The sequence below is a fragment of the Chlamydotis macqueenii genome, chromosome 3 (assembly GCF_036417535.1).
Source record: "Chlamydotis macqueenii isolate bChlMac1 chromosome 3, bChlMac1.mat, whole genome shotgun sequence".
Lineage (NCBI taxonomy): Eukaryota > Metazoa > Chordata > Aves > Otidiformes > Otididae > Chlamydotis > Chlamydotis macqueenii.
The window spans coordinates 110,826,656-110,852,464 of NC_141558.1; the positions used below are offsets into that span (position 1 = coordinate 110,826,656).

At 41.2% G+C, this 25,809-nt stretch overlaps 1 protein-coding gene across 6 annotated transcripts in view; it reads left to right on the plus strand.

Moving 5' to 3' along the window:
• The window catches only part of ARID1B (AT-rich interaction domain 1B), a 330,573-nt gene that overhangs the window by 229,344 nt on the left and 75,420 nt on the right, over nucleotides 1-25,809 (plus strand). For 5 of the 6 annotated variants that reach the window (XM_086745995.1, XM_086745997.1, XM_086745998.1 and 2 more), the window contains 2 exons: nucleotides 697-940; nucleotides 16,862-16,951. In XM_086745995.1, coding sequence (XP_086602121.1) covers nucleotides 697-940; nucleotides 16,862-16,951 — 334 coding nt within the window. The remainder of the gene's footprint in view (nucleotides 1-696; nucleotides 941-16,861; nucleotides 16,952-25,809) is intronic. The other variant, XM_086745996.1, reaches the window with a different exon arrangement.

Sequence of the window (25,809 nt, forward strand, 5' to 3'; positions counted from 1 at the left end):
CTGAAAATGCAGCAGTTACGAACTAAAATGGAGAAACTGTTTTGCACTGTATTCAAATGAAATTGAAGAAAAGCTGTTAATTGTACACTGGTCAGACTGGTGTTTGATGGAAATAGAGAAGCAGCCTTCTTTGCTCCTAGGTGGCCAGCGAGTCCCATGCTGCTGCTGAGGGCAGGGCCTCTCCTCGAGTCTCTTCTGCGAGGTGAAGGAGCTGCACGCGGGTGTTACGAGGGCTGCGAATTTTACACCCTTCTTCTCTCGTTTTGGTGGTGGTTTAAAGAGTGAATTATATAAGCTGTGATTGTAACAGTAGCAAACCCCAAAATGAAATACCATGTGAAAGTGAAACTGATGTATCATTTTCATTAGTTTTAGTGTGCTCAGGCAGAATTTGTGGGATTAATTTTGAAAGCTGAATCCAGATGGAAAAGGTTAAATTCAATGTTGAGTGAATTTGGTTCCAATTCATTTGTTGCCCTTGCTTGTTCTTTTACTCAAAAGAATTAGAGATTAAGCAGAGAAATGTATATACTATCCTCGTTTTCTGCCATCGTTTAACTACATGAACCAACACTGAAGACTTCTCAGTTATCTGCTGCAATAAGTAAACAAATGGACCTCATCGCCATGCCTGCTTTTGAGTCCTGTGGCCTGAGTGTTAGTTCATACAATGTCTTACGTTCTTTTTTTCCTCAGGATTTATCTGGATCCATTGACGACTTGCCGACTGGAACCGAAGCAACCCTGAGCTCAGCCGTTAGTGCGTCAGGCTCTACGAGCAGCCAAGGGGAGCAGAGCAACCCTGCACAGTCTCCGTTCTCCCCCCATGCTTCTCCACATCTCTCTGGCATCCCTGGGGGCCCATCGCCTTCTCCTGTAGGCTCTCCTGTTGGAAGCAACCAGTCGAGATCTGGTCCCATTTCTCCAGCGAGTATTCCAGGTAAGTTTGTTCCAACAAAAAAAATTCAACCAATAGACAAGTTTATTAAATAGATGGATACTCCCGTATTCCAGATTGAGTTATTTTCTGAGAATTGTGCGTGTTCAAGGCCTTTTTCTGCAGAAAATATGCACTTACAGCAGGGGTGAATTCCATCTAAATTTCAGCTGCCAAGCCCTCAGAGTGCTCAAAATTCTGAACTTGACTCCACATGTGTGTTTGATAAATGTCTTTGTCATCGACCAATCTGAATACTTAATCATAATTTTTGTATTTGATTCATGTGTCATCTATCTGTCACATATTTCTCTCTTTTATTTATAGGGTCTTTTTTTTCCTGTTTTTATTGTGTATTTTTGTTGGTTTTGGCTCTTGGACTTGTATGGTGGTTTCAGACCTGCAGGATGAGGCAGAGATTTTTCAACCCTGTGTTGTGATAATATAATTTTGCACATGAGTACAGAATATTGTATGAGATATTTCTTAATGTTTGCAAAAGTCAACAAGTTACTGGGAATCCAGCCCCACCAGTAATAACTGAAATGCTAGTGGCATGCTTGCCACTTGCTGTCTTGTGCCATACAGAGTGTGACACACAGTTGTTCATGTACATTCAGGAATTTGTGGAAATCTGTTAAGATACCCAGCAGAAAAAAAAAAAAAGACATGCATTAATTCCAGTTCTTACTTTGTCCCTACCCATCTAGTGTGTTACTTGAAGGGCATCAGGCAGCACTGTGTATTTGGTATTTCAGATGAGTTTATTCTCTTTCTGATGCTCAAGTTTTTTATTGTTTTCTGACATTTTGAATACTAGGGGAATTCCTAAGAGTAGGAGAGTGCTGGCATTACCCTAGGGATAACATCAGTTGCTGACAAAACCACAAAAAAGTCAACAGAGAGCTCAGTTAAAAGAAACAAAAGCAGTGATGTCTTTTCATTAGATGTGCTGTAAACCAAACGCAGGTTAAAATTCAGTGAGTAGCCTGTGTTTCAGTATTCCATACAAAGGTATCTGTGTAAAATGTACATGCCTGTTTATATACAGAGGTTAAACTAGATAAGCAAGGGGGAGCAAGCTCAGTGCACGCAGGAATGTTGCATACTAAATGTGGCCTGAGCATGTCAAGCCCTGATGCTGCATGCACACCCTGCAGTTATTTCTTCCCTCTCCGGCCTCTCTGCCCAGCAGCACGTGCTCGAGTCGGGCAGGAATAGCAGGGACAGCAGCAGGACGGGAGTGTTTGGGTTATGTGCAGTATGGTAGCTTTGTATTTGCAGTGCGTTACCCAGCACGTGGCGCAGAAGCCCATCCCTGTTGTTGAGTGAAGCCAGCTAGTCCACCTAGCTGGAAAGGTAACGTTTTCCCACAGTCGGATTCAGGCAAGTAAATGGATTGGTATTTTAGCAGCCTGGTTGCTGAATAGGGAAAGAACGTTGTGACGTTGCAAATAGCTTTATTGTAGCCATGATAGATAAGGATGGGAACAGGACAGTGTGTAGGGGAAAATAATAACTTCTATGAAACCTATTGATCCCTGTGGGGTAAAAATAGAAGGGATGTGGGCTCAAAGGTCGGGATCAGAGTCACTTCACACTTCAGCTGAGCCCAAAAGCTCATGTTTGTGACTGGCCTAGTGAAAAGTGTTGCCTCTTCATACAAACTCTGCCACCATTTTGCATGGTGGTTTTCTGGTCTGCTGCGGTAACACAAAAGGAATGATTTTTATGAATGGCGCTAAATCAAAATCACCTACTGCTGTTTCGCTGGCGTGGGCAGGTTCCTGGTCTCTGCAGCTCTTTTGCTAAAGGTGAACTCCCAGGCGTGAGCTAACGCAGTGCTCTCCGGAGGGGAGCCGGGCATCTGCAGAAGCGTTGCTGCTGCTGCCACCGCCGCTACGCTTCTCAAGCTACAAAATGACACGAGCAAGGCTGCTATTTAAAACCCTGTGACTAGTGGGATGCTGCTGGGTGCTGGGGCTTTCAAGCTGTAAGAATTAGGCTGTGCTTTCGCCTGTGTTCCCACCATTGTGCTTCTTTGCTAGGATTTTGGTAGCTTTTTTCAGCAGCCATATTCACAAGACCCTATGACAAATTAACACAGAGCTTGTTTGCATTTCTCTGGCTGTTTGCAGCGTTCAGGTTGTGGCCATTTTTAAACATAGATTGTATAGTACAGCATCTCGCCTTTAATAATTTTCTTCGCTGCTATTTTCCTCTCCGTTCTCACCCTACCCTTGTTTGTTCTGACCTCATTCCTCTCCTATTACCTCCTGCGATGTTGTGCCACAGCTTCTCCATGTGACATAGATTGGCTCTTTCAATCATTCTCTCTCCAGCAAGTCATTGTAAAATGAGCAGCTGTTGTGTTGCTGATAGCTATGGCTAGGGAAAGCCAAAATGTTGCAGGGGGTTCTTGGTGGGAAGGCCGTTAAAATAAAGGTGTTGCTTTCCCAGGGTTTACTGGAAGGGAAGCATCCTTTTCCCAATGCCTCCTTCCTTGCAACAAAATTGAAGACTAATTTAACATCAAAAAGGCAGACAAACAAACAGCCCCCTATTAAACCTCCCAAACGGCTGATTCTCCTCCACTGCCTGTTTAAGCTGTCTCCCCCACCCCACTGCAAGCCTGCCACCCCGCATTGCTTTCTGCTGCACGCCGCGAATTTAGCGAGAACGGACTGGCACAGGCAGCACTGACATTGGCACGGCCCTGGCTCAGTGGGCATTTCCTTCCTGTGCTCACTGAAATACTGGACGGATATTTTGTGTGGTAAGTGGCACACACATACACAGCCTTTGTTTCCGTTCACATTACTGGAATAGACGAGTGAGATTAACCCTTAAGAGCAGAAAAAAAAAGGTGCTTCAAAGGGCTTTGTTCAAAAATGTAGTTTTCTGTGAAAATGGTAACACTTCTCATTCAGACACACATTCAATAAAGGACTGAAATCCTACTGTTTTATGATTTTTAGGTACTCAAAATGGTGTTGTGATTTCCTGTTAAGTAGCTTGTTATTCTGCTTTGCCAGAAATCCTGATCTCTTTATTTTGTAGCCATCTTCATAATTAGAGTATGTCTTCTGCCAAAGAATGAGATGTGATGCCCTGCACTGCTTTGGGTCTTGAGCTGGGCCTGATTCAACCCTAAACCATTAGTGGAAGCTGACACAGCACATCATCAAAATGCACTGCTGTTGTCAGAAGATTTAGTGGCTGTTAATTTCACTTTTGTCTCTTTTTTTTCCCCCTTTCCCTCCTGCTCAAACCATTGCAGTTTACTAACAAAGCAAAAATGTAAATAAGCTAAACTCCCCTTTCTCCCTCCCCATCCCCAGTTTTGATCTCACTGGCCAAAGGCTTTTGTCAGCTCTTTCTCCCTTGCGGTGTAAGCAGCAAAAATTTTTAATATTAAAAGTTCTGTGGAAGATTGCTGATAGGCCAGGAATCCCTTAACCCATGATGGACAAGCAGATTTTGTATGAGTTAATAGGTTCTATTCTTTTTAAACCTCTGCAGCAATTTTTTGTTTGTAGAGAAGGGTACACTATCGTAGTAATGAATAACAAATGCCATCTTTAGAAATAAATAAAAGTATTTTTTGCGCTTTTAATACATGTTACATTTACTTTCTGAACAAACAAGCTTATTTTCACTCTGTTAAACATCAACTGCATTGTTGGTTTTATTACAATTGCATTGATGTCTTCTTTCACCAAGGAGCTTGGATACAGTTAGAGTTATAATTTTCAGGAAGAAATCCATGTATGGATACTCTCACTTTGGAATGTTGTTGCCAGTCATCTTAACTTCTGATAACCAGTGGTCAGCAACCTCCAGTGATTAAAAAGACCCCGATTTTTAAATTCTGATAATTAATTGAGTCAATGGATGTGTTTCATTCAGTCTGCTCTACTCTCTGCAAACGTAGATGTTTTCCGCTCCTTTATTGATCTGCCAGCTAGCTTGAAATCCAGGACCCATCAAAATTACAGAATTACAGCTAGCACTCCAGGCAAAAAAAAGGAGCAAGAGGGGAATGGGATGCCCAGGGAGAGCTGTAACGGGAAATCTTGCCTTGGTGTGCGTGTTAGTCAATATGTGGGTGGACTAGAGAGACTAAAATGCTGAGAGAAGAAAAAAAAAGAGTAATAGTCTATAGTAGTCCAAAAGGACAGTTTAATGCAAAAATCTGAGTAGGAGTGATGCTTTCTTTCATGGCTTACAAAAGGAGTAGTCTAAGAGTTGAGCTGTTTCCAGAAGTGGCTGCAGTAAGACAAGCTGATCAGACAGATTTTGTTCTAAACAAGAATTTCAAAAAATCAGTTGCTTGATATTGAGCTGTTCCACATCCTTACTCCATTGACCACCACTGCGGGTATGTTATACGGCATGGACTCTTTTCAAACGTTGTTTGAGGGAGAGAAGACCACCATATGAAGGTGAATGAGTAATACTTATTTTTTGTTGAAGTTTCACAGATACCCTAAAATAATTGCAAAACAAGAAAGGGGATTATATCCTTGTGAAATTGATATGATCCCTCTGTCTAGAAAGATTATTTTAACACATCTATCAATATTTCCCCTTTGGCTTCTCCGGAGGCAAAAATCTTGCAACAGCTTGTTGCGAGGAAGATACATGCTGTTCATTGGCATCGGGACCAGAAAAAAAACAAGACACAAAATGCCATTGACGTAGCTATATTCTTAATCACTGCTAGTGCACAAACCATCTATTCAGCAGTTTTGCAAATCTAGAATGCTTACAAATGAAATATGTGAAGGTTTCACGTAGCAGTAGTTTAAAACCCTTTCTTTTGAAGGGTTGGAACAACATTTAGAGTTTTTCTGTCTTTTGACAAGAGGAAAAATACACAAATTGTAAGGCACTCTAGCTCGAGGCGTTGCTTCTAGCATATGAAGGATCTAACCTGTGATACCTATTAGAATTCAGCCCAGGTCACAGCAGATGAATAATCTGTTATCTCAAGGCTTTGTGAAATAACTGAATATTCTCCGTCTGGTTTCTCGAGGAGAGCCCATGCTACAAAAGGTGCTATCAGAACTCCTGTCGTACTCACAGTCTGGCCAGAGGGATCAGGGAGGTGTCCTGCTCTGCAGAGGTGGTCTTCCCAGAACAGGTGCAGGAGATGAGATGAGACAGAGACATGCTGTTCGAGTTCCTCCTGTTAGGTTTTCCTGACAGCAGAGGGTTTCATATTCCAGCACCATCAGCCTGCTGTTTTTCATCAGCTCTAGGTTAAGCGTCAGATAGAAAAACGATAAATCACCAAAACCAGCATGCCCCGGGTGTTTTTATTTTAGGGGTACTTTTTGGTTTTTAATTTTAAGTGTTTTCAGCTGCTTAATATCTGGTTTATCAATGTTTATATTTCACGGTCACGCATTTCAGCCTCAGTGTTTAATTGCCATGTAAGCCAGTGACAAACATTTCTGCGCCATGGACTGAACATCCTGTAGGGTCTGGGGAGCATGGTGCTGAGGGTCATCCAGCACCCTACTAAGGCTTCATGTAAACCTCCCCAAGACGGGCTGGTCGGTAGCGCTCAGGTCCCCATAGCTGTGCTCTGCCCCATACCTGGTTTGTCCTCTCTGTTGGCTCCTGCCAGGCCTCTCTTCGCCATTCTGGCAGTTGCCGAACGGCCAGCGCAATGGGGCATCTGCTGCTGTGCCCATTGTGGCGGCACGTGTACGGCAGGGCACTTACCGTAGCTCTGTGAGTCAGTGGTCGCCCCATGCTGGTACAAATCCATGTAGAGTATGACAGCTGTTGACGTCTAGTTAAAATCTTTGCGTAACTATGCATGCGCTCTGGTTCATGTAACAAAATTGAAATATCCTTAACCACAGCCACCGAGATTTGACCGGTATCTTTGTTTTTCATATACTTTAAGGTCATTGTTGGACAATTACTGTTTACATTTAATCATTAACTTGTACATTTCTTTCGAACCTTTTTCACTCAACCCACTTATGTTTTTGTGGAGAAATTTAGTGCAGTGTATATTTGGTTTTGAGCGTGTGGGGTTTTTAAAACTGTCATTCTTGACTACACAAACACAGATTCTTGTGCCTTCTTTGTGTTGCCAAATAGGGCATTAATTTGCATATTGCCAAAAATTAAAAGGTTGTCTTTCACTCCCTTGTCCTTTGCAATACTAAACAGTGATTGATGAGGGAATGGGAAAACTCTGTCACAGTTCCATCAATATGTTTTTGTTGTTGTTGACAGATGGTTGTTATACCTAGATAAAACAGAGCATAAATATCATAAGTGGTTTCGTTTCTGTAATGGGATAGGCTGTTGCAGTTTTCAGGTTTTCAGTGGAGATATTTAAAACGGCCTTCATGCTTCATAGTTGGTGTCAGACTTGACTAGACTGATACGTGGAGTGTCCCTCCTTAGAAGAAGGAATCTGAACAATTGCAAATGTGGCTTGGATTAATTTGGGGCCAGCTAGAAAATAGCCATTTAGTCTCAAAAGAAGAACATTTTCAGTACCTCCAGATAATAATTTTTTTAAAAATTAATGAAAAGCCAGATATTTTCTCTCCTCCTTGGAGACTGAATTCATGCAGGTTGTGCTGCGGCTTGAAAGATTCGAACAGTGCTTTGACAGCATTGTTCCGTAGGTAGATATGGAAGTCACATTGCAAAGGGGGCTTTTAGAAAGCAAACACAAAAGAACAACTTACTCCAGCAACGAGCTTTTCTGTTTGTTCCACATCTCCAGATAACAGTGGACTCAAATTATTGTGATGTGTTGATTGATTACAGCCGTTAAGTTTCTTAGTAATCAGTTTCATCACTTATTCTCAATTCACGCTTGCACCTTTGATTTCTCTTCCACAACAGGGTGATGTGGGTTGTCGTTGACTAATGAAGAACAGAATTGATTTCGGCGTGAGACAAACAGAATGCCGACACCAATCCCAAAATGCATTAATCTTTAATAATCCACATCTGCATGTTTATAAATGATATAACCAGGGGTTGCTAACGTTGATACTCCCCCTTCCAAACAGAAGCTGACATAGAAGTTGGCGTCTGCAAACTGCATGGGAGGCACGTGGCCGCGCGTGGTGTGTGTGACCTTGCGGAGGGAGCTTGCCGGATGAAAGTTCTCATTTGATTAAAAATACATGAAGAATTGCTCCACTTATGCCCCAGTCTTTGGAGCTTATGGTTGTCGGGCGAGATGAAATATGGCGTGATAGATCTTGTCTTCAGGAAGATCAGACCCACCAAATGGTTTTTGGAAGCGGGTTTGCCTGAAGGTGCTTTTATCCTTTATGCATTCAACTTGCCCTTTTCTCCCCCGTCCCTAAGAACTGTTGAGGCCAGGGCTGTGTAATATGCAATATAACGCAATAAGAAAAACTAGATTATCTAAGAGTGTGTTCCTTTTGAGGATTGTATTAATGAGAGCAAATACATTTTGCTACTAAAACACCCGTTAATCACAGGCAATGGACTGGTACGAGAAGTAGCAGGCAGGACTAGCGAAACAGTTCATTGCCACCTGTCAGCACTGCTCCCATTTCCACCTGCTTGCCTGAACTTGAGAGAGTTGGGAGGAGCAAGGAGGAGTGAAACTCCATTGCTGCTGCTCTTTCAAGTTAATGCTGCCTGATACTGAGTATTTATTTGGTATCTTGCATGTTTTGACATTGCGCATATTATGAATGAAAGTTGATACCTGGTTTTGTTAGAATTTGGCAATGTTAAAATTAGGAATCAAGGTTTTTATTAGGTGTCAAATACTAGAAGGGTATGTCTGCATGTGTTGTGCTTCTCAGGCTCTTCGAAACAGTAGACACAATGAGGAACAGCTTAGAGGAAAGCTGTCCTTGTAGTTATAAATGCAGTCTGGAGAATGAGCATTGATAATGAAAAATTTTTCCTCTTGAAACCTGGATTAACTGCTTAAATGGAATTCTGAAGTTTTAAGTTTCAGGTGTGTGGCAGGGTAGGTTTCATTTCTGGAAAGAAAAAAAATGAGCCAAATACAAGGAAGAAATACTACCTGGGCCTGTGTTAGGAGTTTTTAGATATTTAGCACTTGCATCAGTTACAACTTTATATTCTAGTTAATTGACATTTTATAAAGAAATTGAGAATGTTTTTTCTCTAGCCAAAGTATATGCTTTTTACATTAACAAACATGTAATGTTGTGTCCCAAGTAATTACGAATTACTAAATCCATGCAACACTTTTGCAATCTTCTGCTTCAGTCTAAATGCAAGCAAAACTGTCATTTTAATGAAAGGCTTAAAGGGGCAGAGTAAAAAAATACGGTATGATTACAGGGTTTGGATTGTTCCCTACAGAACATAGGCACTTTTTTCCAGTGGTTTGCACAAATTTAAGAAAATATAGTTTACAAAATCTAAAAGCAATTCAGAGGCCCTGTAGAGGTGTGAGGGAAAGCGCTGGGCAAACTGTGGCCGCAGCCTCTTCCAACCCCTCTCATCCCGATTCACGCCGTCGCTTTGGAGGGATGCGGTGACACAAAGTGCAAAACGTGCGGAGGTGCGGTTAAATGAGACTTTAGAGGAAAAAGGAAAAAAAAAATGAAGTCAGTGGCTGAGCTTTGAAGAGGTCTGTCTAGTACAGAGCAGCGAGCGACTGGGGAAGAAAGGAGCAAGCGCCTCATCTAATCTTTCTCCTGGGGACCCAGGTGGACAAATTGGCAACCCTGTTCACAGCCCTCCCCCCCCTCTCCTTTGTAGCGTAAGAACTGCTAATCGGATCCATGCTGCTGCAACTGTGGTTAGTTATTAACGGAATAAAAGCAGATTTCTTCAAAAGAACGGGTTGGGGAAAACGGCTATACAAAATTGCAAGGTTGTTAGAATCTTAAATGCACAGCAGTCGGTTTTTCCCTATTCTGAATTAGGCGATGAATACGGCCTTTCATCTGTCACTGTGCCCGTTTCTTCAGAAGGCAGCCAAACATTAAGCTTCTCAAACAAAAAAAAAAAAAAAAGTTTGAAAGAGGAAAAATATTGGGGAGCAGGAAGAATAGGAAAACAAGAAGGAGAAATCAGGTTTTGTTTTTATTAATTTGGCCTGGTGGGAGAAATACGAGCTTGCCTGCTCTATTCAGTTCCTGCGTGCCAGCCACTGTGAGCCACCATTTCTGAATGCGGGGATTAGAAAAGATTTAACCGGTTGCTATCCTGGGCTGCACCATTCTGAATCAGCCTCCAGCAGAAATACTCTGGGCTGGGAACTCTCCCGAGCTTAATGGACATAATGCATTAAATGAACGCGGAGTTAGGCAGAGGTGAAAGCAGAAAGAATTTGATCCTCCCAAATGAAATTTCGCAGAACTGTAAAGTGAAATTGCAGGTCTGGAGTGGGTGTTGTTGAGGATAGAGATGTAGTGATCCCTAGACTTAGGCTGACTTATGCCTTCACTTATATAAAAAAGTAAACGATGCATCCTTAATTTTGAGACACTCTAGTGCCTTCCTGGTTTGCAGCAGGATTTGGAAATTTGAAGAGGAATAGTCCTCAGGCAGACAGGTGCTTGCCGTGGCCTACTGGAAAGCTGTTCATTATTCGGGTGAGTCACAGCCTTTTGAAGATTCCATTGACAGCTTGCTTTGGGCTTGTTGCCAAAATCTCAAGAAAAAGTGCTGCCGTGCTTCACTTTGGTCCAAGTGCAGAGGGGACTTCTGGATGGGGCGTGGATGAAACAGATTGCTGCTGCTCTCCTTTCCCCTCCCGAGCAAAGTGAGCTTTGGCTTTGGCAGGCAATATATTTGCTTTCCTGCCCCTTGCCGCTCAGCCCGTTGTCAGTTTAGACAGTACTAACAATTATTTCACTTCATACTCCTGAGTATTTATTAAAAGTCTTCATACCTGACTCGGAGGTTACACAACCTGGGAATAAAACTTGGATGTCTAATTTGGCAGACCCCAGTTTCAGCCACTCAGGTTTTTTTTTTTTTAAAGTCCATAATATAATGAATTAATCTGTACTGAGGATGACATTTGGATGGTGTTCCATAAGTAGTACCTTGGGACTACACGCTGAATAATGAGGATGAATCAAAATATTGAATAGCTACCTCATCCTGTCAGTGTCAGCTTTGCTTTGAATTAAATGTTATGTCATGTCAAACAAGTAGCTTCTGGTCATGAAATGAAGATGTTTATGTTATTGCATGTGTGTGGAGAAAAGTCAGAGCTAGGGTTCTGCAGACCCCCTTAGCTCAGTGTTGCATTTTTTTAATGGAGATTTGAGAGCAATTTAGCACTTAGGTTATAGTGACATCTCTGGAACTCGCTCACAATTCAGTCCTTGGTATGGTAAATGTAACACAAATATGAAAAAGAAGATGGAGTGTAGCTTTCAAGGATTAGTAGTCTGAGAAGAGAAGAGGTTTCTTACCTTTTGTTGATTTTACTTGGATTTTGAGTGACATATACATACAAAATACAACGTACTCATGTATATGTTACAGAATCTTGTGTCTTTGGAGCATAATGGATTTGTTTTAAGAGGTAATATGGAAAATCAGGGCCAGGCCCAACAGTAATCTTGATAACTTTTTGTAATGCGGAACATCCATAAGGCTGGCTTAAGTTGATAATCTTCATGTTCACAGGCACTTTGCATTACTGTGGCAGAACAAATCAGCCGCTTGCGATCTCGCTTTCAGCAAGCCGCACAGCCAGCCACCGAAAGCCTCCAAGGTGGGATAGCGTTGGGCTTGGTCCCGAGCTGGGCTTGGTCACTAGCAAGGGATGATGAGCTGCAGCATGGTGCTGAGCAGAGACGGAAGGCTTGGTTCCAGCGCGCTTCACTCTGCGTATTCCCCTCAGAGTGGTTCGGCAGGGCCACGGCTGCTGTATCTGAAAGGGTCCTCGTGTCGCTGGCCTTCTAAAGCATCTGTGCTCAGACTACTGTATAGATACGAGGAAGGTTTGAATATTTTGTGCATCTTGATTTGGGGGGATATGCAGGCAACCCTTGCTTTATACTGAGATTAATAAGTAATTTTAAAAATACCGCTGATACAGCAGGAAGCTTGGCTACAATGCATAAATTAAGGAAGAAAATAATCTTTATTCTTAAGGGGTCGTAGGCTTTGTAAGATGAAAGAGATAACACAAACCACATGACGAGTTTCCCTTTATACTACCCATAGAAAAATTTCTTTCCTGTGAGGTCATTTGCACCTCACTTCCAATTTCCTGAAAAGCTCATTTAAAACAACCCTGTGTAGAAGCCTATTTTATGATCTTCAATTTCTGATGTAGGGATCCCAGACCCAGCATATCCCTTCCGGTCTGTGAGCCTTTACTGTCACATTGACTGTGTAATGTAATCCCATTATTTTATCAGATTTCATCTTAATCGCTACGTTTCTTCTACCTCATTATTCCTAAAAGGAAGTTGTTTCAAATTCCAGTAATGGTTTGATCATCATCCTAAACATTCTAACTCTTTTTTTCTCCATGATACGGAGCCACAAATATATTTTTTAAAAGAAGTCACAAAATCATAGCTTTAGATTTTGCCATGGTAAATAATACTCACTCTTTCAGCCTCCTGTTGCGTCAGGCTGGTAGCTGTTCTTGGTTCCCATTCCAGTTAGCGGTGCGCTTTCTGATTTTGTCTGTGTGAAGGCTCACCAGTGACACAGCAGCAATGGCATTATTGTTGCCTTATCTCTACTGTTGTAGGTCAACAAATATGATCAGATTTTCCTTCTTCTCCTATTTCTAACTGATAACCCTACAACTCTTCAGTTAGAAAAGGCCTGTTTCTGGTCTGCGAGTGTAAATGTTTGCGTTTTTGTTACTCCAGCCTGAAAGGTAGTCCAGTTTCTTAGATAGTATTTTGATCATCTTCTGTATTGACTAAGATTCCCTACTTTGTAATCAACTGGTGTCATTAATCCAGTCCTAGCTCTAATTCCTAAATTAGATTGAGAATTGTCCCAAAGACAACCCACGAGATCTTTAACTTCTGCCTTTCCCCCAGACTAATGTTCCTCTTTCAACACAGGCTATGATCAGTCCCCCAACCTCCTGTTTCCCAGTTCGTCACACATCTTAAACTTCCTGTGCTGATATCCCTCCTTCCCTCCCTAACTAGTAATTTCCCAGGGGGAGCCTGTTATCAGTGAAGTGCTTTCTTGATTCAGTTGTTCAGGTTCAGTTCTGTGAGGTATTGTCCAGCTGGTACAGGGTGCTACTGCTGAGCATCCTCCAGTGTCATTACAGTGATGGGCGCAGTGAGCTCTCACCATGTTTCAAAATGTTACTGATTTGGGCCGTAACTCACCCTAAGGACCCCTCCTCAACAGGATATCAGAGGTCTGCTCTTTCTTGCTATATTGGCTCTAAGGAATTTACTTTTTGCACTTTAACTGGGGATTTCATGGCTGTAGTCGTAACGCAATGGCCATTTAGTCCTTTTCTCTGTCTGTCTTTTCCAAAGGTGCTGTACACTCTCTTCTGACCATTTCAAGCATAAGTTTTCAAAGTCTCATGCAAAATGTTTAAAAGCATTTCTAACATAATTTTAAAAATAGAAAACCAGCTTACAACTGTGCTATTAAGCATTTTTTAATTCCCTCACCTCTTCAACTGACTTTATTTTTTTTTTTCTTTTTTCAATAGCAGACATGATATTAAGTAGGCTGCTGGTTTGGGTAGTTTTAACAACTAATTTTACAAGATAGCTTTATAAATTTAATACTGTTTTGCTCCTCTGTTAAACCTAGGTGGAAGAACTAGTGTGGCAACATCTTATCTTTTAATATGCATTTTTGCATTTGTTGTTATTTTGAATAATGAAAATATTGTGAAATATCCGCAGTATTTACATTGCTAAGTTTTGGCAGGTGGAGTGTCTCACCACTGTGGCAAAAGTACTTACACAAAACATGGGGAAAGGTCATCCCTGTTTGAACTTCCATCTGTGTATCATGAGGTCAAAGGAGGCAGTAGTCTGTCAGTGAAAAAAAAAAAAAATTGTACAGTATTTTTTTCCTCTCTTAAATAGCTGTAGAATTGATGTTTAAAAAGAAAAGAGGTTGTTTTTCTTTTGTAGAGGTTTTCCTTCCTTAATAAAATACAAAAGTCTGTTCATGTATTATTTAAAGTGTCTTCCAAGAATCCCAGCTACAATACTGGTTGAGAGAGAGAAGGATTAATATCATTTAAAGCAAAGAAATGGAAAATCTTTAAGGTCATTTCTTTTCATAACAAAGAAACTTTAAAAGCATGGCAGACAGAATCTTCAAAGGTTTTTAAAGTCCTGTCGTCAGCTCCCAATCAATATGAGTTAGATCCCCAAATTAAGAGTTCAGTTCAAGTCTTCAAAGGTATTTGGGTGCTTAACCTCCTTTTACATTTCAGATCACTTCTAAGGGTAGAATGGCAGTCCGACTAAAACATTTTGATGCGATACTTTCATGTCCAGCACCTGGATCGTTTGTAGCACCCGCTGATAATTAGCATACATGGCCACTTCTCTTACAAATTCGTTACTTGTTAGAATATGTGTGGAGTTGGTCTTGTTCATGAAATTGTTTTCCTTTGTGAAACAAAAAAAAATTACTTTAAATTTTTTTTAATAAACTTTAGGAAGTGAACTAGTGAAATAGTATTAATGTTTTCCGAGGCTGATAATTTCAGTGAATTTGCAAAGCTCCCAAGTTCATATTTCCTAAGGATGCAGATGAAAACGATTTCTTTGTAACATGTCGTACACGGAGTGTTCTAGGGTTTGACTTTCCCTATCTGTGCTCCTGCCGGATAACTGTAGTTACTATCAATGTCAAAAATTAAAAACCATGTATAAATGTATTCAAAAAATGTTGTATAGCATAGATCTTCCATGCAGCGTTAATGTCTTTCAAAGTTTGCCAAGCCACCACCTAAAGGGGGTTCCCACTGGGAGCCATGTGGTGCAGTCAGGACTACCCCTGCCTTTATTTGAGGTTTGTTTTTTTTTAAAGTATTTGTAAAAATCTTAGATGGTTCAGATCTACTCGAAGTATTCTGTCTGATAGCAGTGCCTCAGGCATACACAGTGGAAGTGGCAGTGCCCTGTGTTAACATGGCAGTGCTGTTTATTTACAATCTTGAGTCACTGAATCCTTCCTGTCAAGCAGAAAGCATTCGTTGTAATGCAGGCACTTACCGTCTCCGCAGCCCGCTCCTGAGTGACATCAAAACACAGGCTGGAATATTATTGTTGTCTGCCTTAGAGCTGGTGAACGGGCCGTGGATCCCAGAGCCTCGGGCGCTGAGTGGCGTGTTTGGTCTTTTGGAGGAGCCACGCTGCCTCTAGTCCAGCATTTGCATCTCGGAGACAGTTGTCACAGCTGCTCCCGGTAACGCTGCCTGTCACGTTTTTTACTGCAAATGCACCTCATCTGAATGGCTAGGCGGTGGTTACGCTTCACACTTTATGGATTTTCTTTTTGTTCTTTACTGATCTGGGTGCTGAGAGCCAGTTGCTTTGAGGCCGGGAAGTGGATGGGATGGAGCGGACACGTTTACTTTCCTGTATTTAGGTCCAACCTCGGGCCCTTCATGGCTCTGAAGAGCAAAGCAGCCCCTGCTGCCCCCCATCAGCCCAGCTCGCAGCGCCAGGGCCGCAGGATTCCCGTTCCTGCCACTGCGGAGGGGCGGCTGCTGAGCAGGAGGAAATGAGTCTCAGCAGGCACAAATCTATTGCCTGTGTTTTTATTCTTTCCATTTCTTTCAAACGGAAAACAACCTGAGCGGTTTCTGAGGATGAGGGTTATAAATCTGTCTGCTGCTATTTATACCGTGCTCGTTGCTACGGTGTCTAAATGCTTAAAGTATGTATTTGCTGCCTAACCTGAGGTGGCCTTCAAGCCGCTTGGGCTGTCAAGAGTAGACGTGTCTCTCAGACCGTCAGTGGAGAGGAGTCCCAAGGGACACCCAGGTCTCATGCTGACTCCCGCTTGGGCTGTGACAGGTTGGCTGTTGGGGACGAGGCCCTTGGGCCAGCATGCGGTGGGATGGCGGTAGCGCGGAGCTCCAGTTGAATGGTGACCCAGAGGAGTGACTTGCATCAGTGCAGTAAGCACTTGCTTTACTGTCCAGCAGTACTGAAAGGGAACATTTCGTGTTCTGCGCCTCTCAGGCAGCGCTGTGAGGACTGTTCTTCTTTGGGTTCATCAACAGCAGTGGGTAAACTGTGTGGGTGTCTTGAACAAGACCATAAAAATGAGTCTGTTATTATAATAAGCAAATATCTTCCCTTTGCTTTTATTTGAATAATAAGATACCCCTTTTCTGTCTGATCTCTTTCAAACGTGCTTCACTTTCACCACAAGCACCTACGTATTATTCTTTATTCCCATGTTCTACATGGACATTCAAATAATATTAAACCCACTGATTCATTGAAATACTTTTAAAACTGTTGTTGTTAGTCATTTTTGTATTGACTGAATTCTTCATTGGTAATATTGTTGGCAGCAGTCCATGTCTGCCTGGCTGGAGTCCAGTTTAAGCTCAGCAGGATGAGCCCTATTGTTCAGCAGACTTGGATTTTGTTAAACTCTCTAACAGAAATATGTGTCAGGAGATTTGCAGCTATAAATTGGATCATGTCGGTGAGGTTGGGAACTCACTCAATACGAAATTGAACATTTCGCCATGCCTGTTGCTAAATATGTTTATGCGTGTTTCCTCCCTGGGTTTCACGAAAAAAAAAAGAAAAGTAGAAAAAAAACCCTGGAAAAAAGCTAGACCTGTTGAGCTCTGTCTCTCCGTTATACGGCTGTACTTTCTTTGATGTTGAGTGGTTGAAAAATGCAGCCAGCTTGGTTTTGTGCGTTGCAATGTTAAAAGCAAGTCTATTTTCCCTTTTTTTTCTCTGTGTGTTACAGGCAGTCAGATGCCACCGCAGCCTCCTGGCAGCCAGTCAGAATCCAGCTCCCACCCTGCCTTGAGCCAGTCACCAATGCCACAGGACCGAGGTTTGTTAGGTGTTGGGGTTTTTTTTAGCTGGTGCCAAATACAGCCTTCATTTTAAGTCGTACATTAGCAATGTGAGATTTCCTGGTATTTCTTTTCTTTTCCCAAGGAAAATAATGACAGTCCTCATTGTAAAAGGCTCAGGGGGTTTCCTTCTTTGGAGAAAGAGCAGTTGAATAGCAGGTTTTACCCAAATATAATTGGAAACAAGGCTTTCTCAAAATACAGTGAATGCCCAGAGTATAAAGGCAGTTTGCTGTAAATACTTGATTCATATCCTAGAGAATTCAACTTTTCATTGTCTGTCTTGGAATTAAGATGTATAGAAATAGTGCTAGCTATGAGCACTGCAGTTTTGCTGCTGTTCTTAAAATTCTCACCTCTGATGTCTTTGCATGGACATGATAGCTAGTCCTCTAGCCAGTTCTACAAATAAAAATATCTTTAAATATAAAGGGAAATGAACTATTTAGGTCAAATGGTTCTAAGATTTGGAAGTCTTGCAAGGGAAAACGTTGCAGGCAACAGCGCTGTTCTAAAAGGATGCTTCCTAGCAAGTGCTCACAAAAATAAACACAGCTGGTTTTTTTTTCCCTTGATGTTACCATTTATAAACTTAAGGCCTTTTCCTTTTGCCTCCTTCCTCTCTAGCTCATGAGAGATAGTTGCCGCAGTTTTGTTGTGTGGCCGTATGATCAACTGCTGTAAGCTAGGCATCCTGCCCATGCAGTGGTTAACTTGTACCAGCGACAAGCTTGCAAAACAGACACATGATAACTGTGATAAACATGGAGTTATTTATGCAATGCCCCTCCTAAAATGTCTTGCTACCAGAAATATTCCAAGTAGCACCATATGGGGATACCATAAATACTGGAAGTTTTCTCACAGTGAAACAAGTTGAACTCACAGAATGACAAATTTCTGGGATAGCATCCAGGAGGAGCTAAGAGGACTCACGAAGAAGAGAGAGTCTTAATTTTTGGTATTTTTCTGTGTTGGATGTCCCCTTCTCCAGGAATGCTGATTAATGAGAACATGGAACAACAATTCCACACTGAAGTAATTTATTTAGTTTCCCTTTTAAGTTGTTCTCTATACACAGTTGCTAGTGCAGGAACTTAATTTCCCCTTAAAAATTTTTTAGAATAATGTACGTTTGGTGAAAAAAGAATGGCCTCAGTACCAAATGCAAATATATGATGTTTTGTGGGATAGGGTGTCACAAGGCAGTAGGGATGAATCGGACTGAGGCTTTGAAGAGGCAAGTGTCTCAGAAAGATGTGTGCGTTTCCTGGCACGACTGGGTCTTGGCACAGAACGTTACACGGCCCAGCAATAATTAGCTCTGCAGTGTGTGTTCCTCACCTGGCCTTGGAGGATGAGTTAGGCAGATCTGACAGAGCTGGAAGGATCGAACCTCTCCGTTGCTGCTGTAGAACAGAACTGTGGGTCATTGTAGGGAGGCAGAGGAAAACTGTGGGTCGGGGGTGGCAGAGGAATATTCAGAAGTAAAATGGAGAAGACAGCTGCTGTAACCGGGAAGTCAAACAAGTAAATAACAGGGAGAAATAAAATTTGCAGATTGATTTAGTCTAATTCTTCTTTGCACGAGGAGGGGAGAATTGTGGCTGTGTTTTTAGAGAAAATATATTTGGGAATGTTGCAGTTTTTGCACTCTTCATATGCAAAATCTGGTGTAACATGCATGATCCTTGTGAGCCAGCTTGTACAAGAAGTCCATTTGTTCCGTGCAGCAGATATGAAATTTGTAACTAGCTAGGTCGTATTGATTTTGCAGATGTTCCCCAAAGCTTCTCCAAAGTCTCTGCTACACGTGCATAAACATGCGTGCATTCCCTTTTGCGCCCTGCCATTGATTAGAGGCTCCTTTGAAATGGAAAACTTCACCTTTTAAAAAGGCTGTTACATTAGCTGATTCCTTTGCTTGCTTGAACCGATTTCCACTGAACTTGAAGAAAGGAAGGAGGGGGAGTGATGGGGACTCAAAGGGAAGGTACTTGTCATTTACTGATAAAAACTTGAGCAGAAAATCGTTGCTGCTAAGGACACCTGATCCGTAGGCATCTGTTACAGTAATTTAAACTCTTGGCTTACTGATACACTTTCTCCCCGAAAAAGAAAAGAAAAAAAAAAAAAGAAAATGAAAACAAAAACCCCAGAGACCCTCCATAGGATAAGGTAATGTTGTTTGTTTTAGCACTTTAAATAATAGTTCTTTCCTTGTTTAGAGAGAGAACTGAATGAACAAAAGACAACTAATCTTTTCTTGGGCATAGTCCTCCGCTCTCAATATTTGCAAAAAATGTTATTTACCAGATATTGTGAAGCTTGATTGACAAGTGGAGTCTGAGCTGTAGCACTTCTGGATGCTAAAGCACTACCTTGAACCGTTAAGTTTACACTTATTTATTTTATTATGAAAGTGTTTGATTATATTTTACCCTACTTTCCACAGTTACTCAGCACCCAGCTGGGATTTTTGTTTGCCTGCCTGAGGCTATACATCCCCTGTCATACAGTGCAGCATGAAGCAATGAGCTTATTTTCACATGTGCATTCTGTGTGTGGAAGGAGGGAAGTTGTAGCGTAGTTACATATGTACAGTAAGAGGAATTTCTTGGGGGATTGGAATTTCTCCGCTTTCAGCTGGCTTTTTATATAGCTTATTTCATGGTTTTTTTTAAATAAGCATAAAAATGCTTACTTTTTAAAAATAATTTGAAAATTTTTCATGTCCTGTTCTAGCTGTAGGACATTTGGATCTGGCTCAGCGTAAATGGAGCGTGCTATTCTAGGCAGCCCACTTCTGTTCTTGTCCCAGAATCAGTAACAGGCCAATTTTTTTTTGATGCCTGATCACTAAAACTTTTTCAGTTCTACCGTCATGTGTTGTCTACCTGTGCAGTAAGAAATTGCATGTGCTTCTATGTGCATAACCTGTGTCTCGGCTCACATGTCTTTTAAAGTACTGGAACTTGAGGTAAGTCCCATCTACCTTAATGGACCGTCAGAGCCAGAGAGTTCTGGAGACAGAGGGAGAAGCTGTGCAGGACTGGGGTCAGAAGCCTCTTGGAGAAGCAGAAGCAGCCATGCCGACCCACTCACACGTGCATTTAACGGCTGCTGAAGCCCAGCAATTAGCATTACGTAGGGATACTGCATGAAAACGTAGTCTAATTAAGCTAGTCATTGAAACTTGCTGTGCTTTGTGGGGAAAGGGGATGTATGTTTTGCTCTTTGTTTCTGATACAGCTACTCCAAATTTTTCTGTACTACAATCAAAAGCAGAATTTTTATTTTTCATGTTTATTGAAGTCAAAGCTTTACATAAACTTTAGTTATATCAGCCCCCAGAGGCAGGGCAGCAGCAATACCACAGCTGTCATAACCGCTTGGCAAATAGTTGAGGTACGCAGTTGCTTGAGTTCCCTTTGTTCAACTGTACCTGCTTATCTCATCTGTTTGGATTTTGGAAGCCACACTTCAAGGATGTGCTTGGTAGCCAAAACTGCTCAGTGGGTTAGAAGTTATTTGTATGGATCCAATAGAAACCCAGCATATTCAAACTGACCCCCAAAATCCGTTTCCTGAAGCTGCAGCGAGAAAAAGAAGCCTTCCGTCCTGGCCATGAGTTTATACTCCTACTCATACTTCTGTAATCTAATGGAGATGTCTGTCTGTGTATACGAATACTCACCGATGCAAACACTACTAGGAAAATATGTGTCACAATGATATTGAATGGGTACTTTCACCCTGGCAGAAATGAAGGGGTCCTTACCTAATTTTGAAAAAGCTTAGAAAACTTACCTACTTTTAAGTAGTATTTTTCATACGTACTCTGTTGGTTTTGTACATGTCAGGTTTCAGTCTTACGTTAAAATAGTGAATTGGGAGCTCCTGAAAACCATTGAATTTAATGGAAACAGTTAATGACTTCATGTTATTACTCTAGCAAGCGCTCTCATAATGGAGATACTTAAAGAAGCCTTATTTATTAGTGCAAATGTATATGGGTCAGAATTAATTTTTAAAAAAACTTTAATTGTTTTCCCCTTATAATTTTCACAGCGGTACGTAGTTAAATATTCATGGTAATGCTGATGATATGCTAAAGGTCTGAAATAGATCTGGAGTCTCAAAATCAACACAGGTTATTTAACCCTTTTCATCTAATGCACCACTGGGGACTTGCTCAGTGAAATCCCAGAGCACTGGAATAATTAGAAGATAGTAATGAGGATTTAATTAGTCCTTGAGATATGCTGAAATAGGACCGCTGAGAACTTTTCTGTTTGGACATGGATTGCAAGCAGAATTCATGCCGTTGCAGCTGCTGTGATGTGCTGGAAAATGTATTCTGTTGCTGGAGGCAGTTTCATGGCACCATTCTGTGCCTGTCAGATCTATGTGGAAAGTGCCTGGAGTAAGCACCTCCAAAATTGTTGAATAGTAGCCTTCCTCTTCTCCGTCACCTCCTCCCAGTACTTTTTCTTTTTTCTATGTCATTCTTTCCGTTGTAGCTCACTTTCTTTCCATTGTTGACACAATTCAGCTTTTGAGGATTGTCGTACAGTTGTATGCTCTATTAAAAACATGTCACAGACAGGGACAGGGAGTAGGAAACTGTGGGCTTGTAGGAGTACAGGTGTTACACTAAGCAAAATTTGGATCTTTTTGACACAACTGCTTGTAAGCTTTATCCTCAGATCTAGTCCTTATTTAGTATTAGATCTTCACAGAAGTGATATTTATCAGTAGCTGCAATGTAGTAAATTTAAATAGCCTTTTTGGCAGCCAAGATATTATCCAGCAAGAGGTAGTAACAGATGGGATGTGATCAGGCATTTTGATGTTCTCTTTGTGCTTCCCTATAAACACTAAGTAGCAACTGAATTCCTGTAACTACAATTCCCTAATTTGCCCATTAGGTTTCATATAGGTATTTTTCTCCCTTTTAACTGTTTTCTGGGCATGCTTATTTGTACGCAGTCATCACATAAATTCCACCGTCATGTATTTTCTTCTAGCAAAATACAAATGTTTTTGCTTGCGTGGAAGACATAGAATACCAATCAGGTGTTTTACACTTACAATTCCTGATCAAATTTATGGCTTAATAGTGACATTTGATGGTAGAGAGTCTTTTCCCTGAAATCTATTTTCTTCTTAAAAAAAGAAACCAGAAGGAAGAAAATAGATCAAAGAATTCTTATTGCAACAAAAAAAAAAAGAGACTGGAGTTTGCTTTTAGATCTTAAAAAAACCTTTTTCTGTGGTAATACATTTTTTGCTCTCATTTGGGGATTTGGGATCTATGCAGAGCACTGAGGAGCTACAGAATAAAATGATTCTTGTCATTAACATTCTTCTGCTTGCCATGTTAACGATGACACCACTTAAGGTTAAATCAGACTTGGTAATAAGTTTACTTGATGTAGACTGAAGTGTTTCAGGCTCTTAAGGAAAGATGCTTGAGACATGCCCTGAGTGCAAAGCCACAGGTATGTTTGAGTGCCTTTTCTGTGCACAGCGTTCTCCGAGCGGGTCAGCGCGGAGGAGCTGCGCTCCATCTGGTGTGCAGGAACACTGTGCCAGGCTGGGAGGAAATCTTCATTCCTGGAAGACTGGATTTAGAGGAATTGTGGCCTCAACAGCCAGAAAAGTGTGTCACGTAAGGAGGAAAAGCAGGTTTTAGTTGAAGCTGTCACATGTCTTTACAAGGAGTTATTTCATTGCGAGGCTAGCTCTGTAAACCATCTCTTTTTCGTCTCAAGTCACGTGCTGAAGTAGGAACATGACTCACAGGAGCATACAGAGCTGATTTGTGTGTGAAGGCAGAGCCATGCAGTAGAGCTGTGCGCTAAATTTCTTGGGGGACTCAAAAAGTTAACATTAGTTTCTCAATTTCGTCTTTAAGAAGGATCAGGCCATCATTGTTTTTTACCACAATATTTTTACTTTGATTGTAAAAGTGGAAGTGTAATGTGTTGAAATGTGGTGTTGGTCTGATGAGCAGGTTTCTTAAATGCGTACATGCCATTTTTCTTTGCTATTTGAATTGCAGTAACACTCAAGACCCCCATTTTTATATCTGTTTGTATTGTACTACATCATGTAGCAATACACAACAAAAAAGCTTACAGTATGTCTACTTTGACTAGTAATAAAGATCTTTGGGATAAAAGGTTATTGGTTTCCCCTCTGTGGGATTGAACAGTCGTGTTGCAGGAAGAACTGCTTTTCTTGCCCGAAAGTATTAGAAATGATGTTACCCTGCCAAACCAGGTTAATTCTTAGAGAAATCAGTTACCATTTCGGGTTGCTGATTTCAGACGATACTTCGCTTTCAGACATGTACCAGCCAGTCTCAGCTTGCAGTTGATCTGATTAGTTGTGGCCTACGCTAAATATACAGCAATATTGGCCATCTGCAAGAAGAACTGAAGGAGGAAAGGGTATGATTTACATGTGATAAGCCACTCTGGGAGAGAGCAAAACTGCAGAAGTAGAATTTGAAGTAGGTAATAATATCTGTACAATCGAAACCCAGAGTCAGGTCTCCCGAGTAAATTTTGTATACTAGCAGCTGGTCATTGCTTTCTTCTTGCTGATGTTAAATCTTGTTATACTTGGGGATGAATCTTTATTTCATTTTTTAAACTAAATTGGGGATTCTCTTTTTTGAGATCAGGGAGCAGAATTGAATTATTCTGAGAGAGTTTATATAGCTGCCAGCAGAGAGACTTCTCAATAGAAAAGTTTCCACTGACTTCATTAGGCAGCCGTCAGATTCCCTGCCTCTGGGCTCAGGGAGCGAGATGAGCCACAAGCAGTCACTGATGAAGAACTTGACAAAGTGGCAGTCGATGTTCCTGTCACCAGGCTCGATGTAAAGTTGCTGGGTATGATCCCTGCCCCTGGGACAGCTTCCCATCGTGGCCTATAAACTGGGAGCCACCTGTGGTGTGCCTGTTCAACAGCACCGTCGTTTCCAGGATGCTCTGCTCCCTCAGTACCTAAGCTAACCTTTTTATGAAGGTTCTCTAGAAATAAAGAACTTCTGATCTAAAACCCTTTTTATCTTTTTAAGTTAATATATAGGGCAGTGAGCTGAAATCTATATAATGTATATATTAATAGCTAACGGGATAGTTCTTTCCATCCCAGAGGATCCCAAATGGCTGCAGAATAAACAGTTGTGAGGGAACAACTGCAAATCAAGGAAGGGAAGAATCAGTCAAATCGTAACTCATGGTGAAATGAGACGAAAGCGAAGGCATTTTGGGACTGAGGACAACACGACAATTTTGTATTTTTGAAAAAAAATACTATGATTTATTTTATGTGTATGCAAGATAGAAAAGACACATCGTGTGTATTTTAGTCTTGTCCACAAAATCCATATATATCTCATGGTATTCAATATATTTACTTCATGAAAAGGAAGATCTGAGTTGATCCACAGAACCTTTGAACAGGAGTCTCCAGGGAGGGTAAATTCTTCAAACCTGAAATTTAGACCATTAAGCCTGCAGGCCTCGCATATTATGTGTTGAAAAATGCCGTTCCTTCTTTGCTCTCCTCCGTGATTTTCATAAGTATGCATGTTATTAGGGAAACTTAGACAAATGTTGATTGTATAAAGCAGACGGACTCCTCAGGTTTTTCGTGTTGCTGCTCAGAGTAATTCCAGCAGCCCAGGCTACCTCCTGAAATTGAGGATTTGCTTAGGGGGCAAGATGGGGTGCTTTTGTACCACAGTTCACTGTTAGCCCGATTTTCTGAGCTCCATAGTAAAAGCATCTTGCATAAAGCATGTTACACTAACAAATCGTGTGAGATGGTGGATGAGCAATGTTTTTTTTTTTGTTCTTTCTGTACATCAGCATCTCCACAAATGTCTTTCTTTCACTGCCCTCAGTATAGCACTTAAAATTTACATCAGAGAGCATTACGCAAAGTTTGCATTAGGAAAGGTTTGGATATTTCTTTCCTGGCTACCATCTGGGTAATCTGTCTGATCCTTCGCCAGATTCTAATTCATCAATGATAGATTATATGAATTTCAAGGCCAGGCAGTAGCAGAGGGAGTTTAGGGGTGGGAGAAATTTAAACGTTATTGCATGCTATACATAGACTGGGTTTTGTAATATCAGAGAGGGAAGCAGAGGAGATTCAGCCAGTTAACCTAATAGCACAGCTGGTAAAACACCAGGGGGTCTGGGTTAAAACCATAGCTAGGTCATTAGTTTCCATCTTCCCCAAAGCTATTCACATTGTGACGAGAAGGAGTCAGACAAATAAACTCCGAGGAGACTGTAAGATAGATATTAACGCATATTAAGAAAATAGGATTTTTAAAAAAAAAAACAAAACAGGCAATCCAGTGCTTTTCCTTAAACAGAACATTGATCCTTTTCTGAAAAGGAGAAATGCCACAGTAGTCCTTGCAGGAAGCTCCAGTTTTGCTAAGGTGATGTTTCCATAACTGCTGTTTCACATAAGCAAAGAGACATCCTGTGTTGAATAGGTGTGAAGAAATTCTACAGATACTAGCAGATGCCAACATGAGAATGTCCAGGTACCGAAGGGAAAATCGTGTCACTGTTACTGTGGCCCAGAGAACTTCAGATGTTTTTAGTGGCAGCCTGATGGACTTGGAGAAGATTACAGGGTTTCATGTGGTATTAAGAAAGAGCTCAATGTAGAAATTAGATTTTTTTTTTTTTTCATGGTTAATGGGGAAGCAATAAAGAACTTTCTCCTAAAAACTTTCTGGGACTTGTTAAAAAATAGATTGTGATTAGAGAAAGAAATGAGGATTTTAAAATCT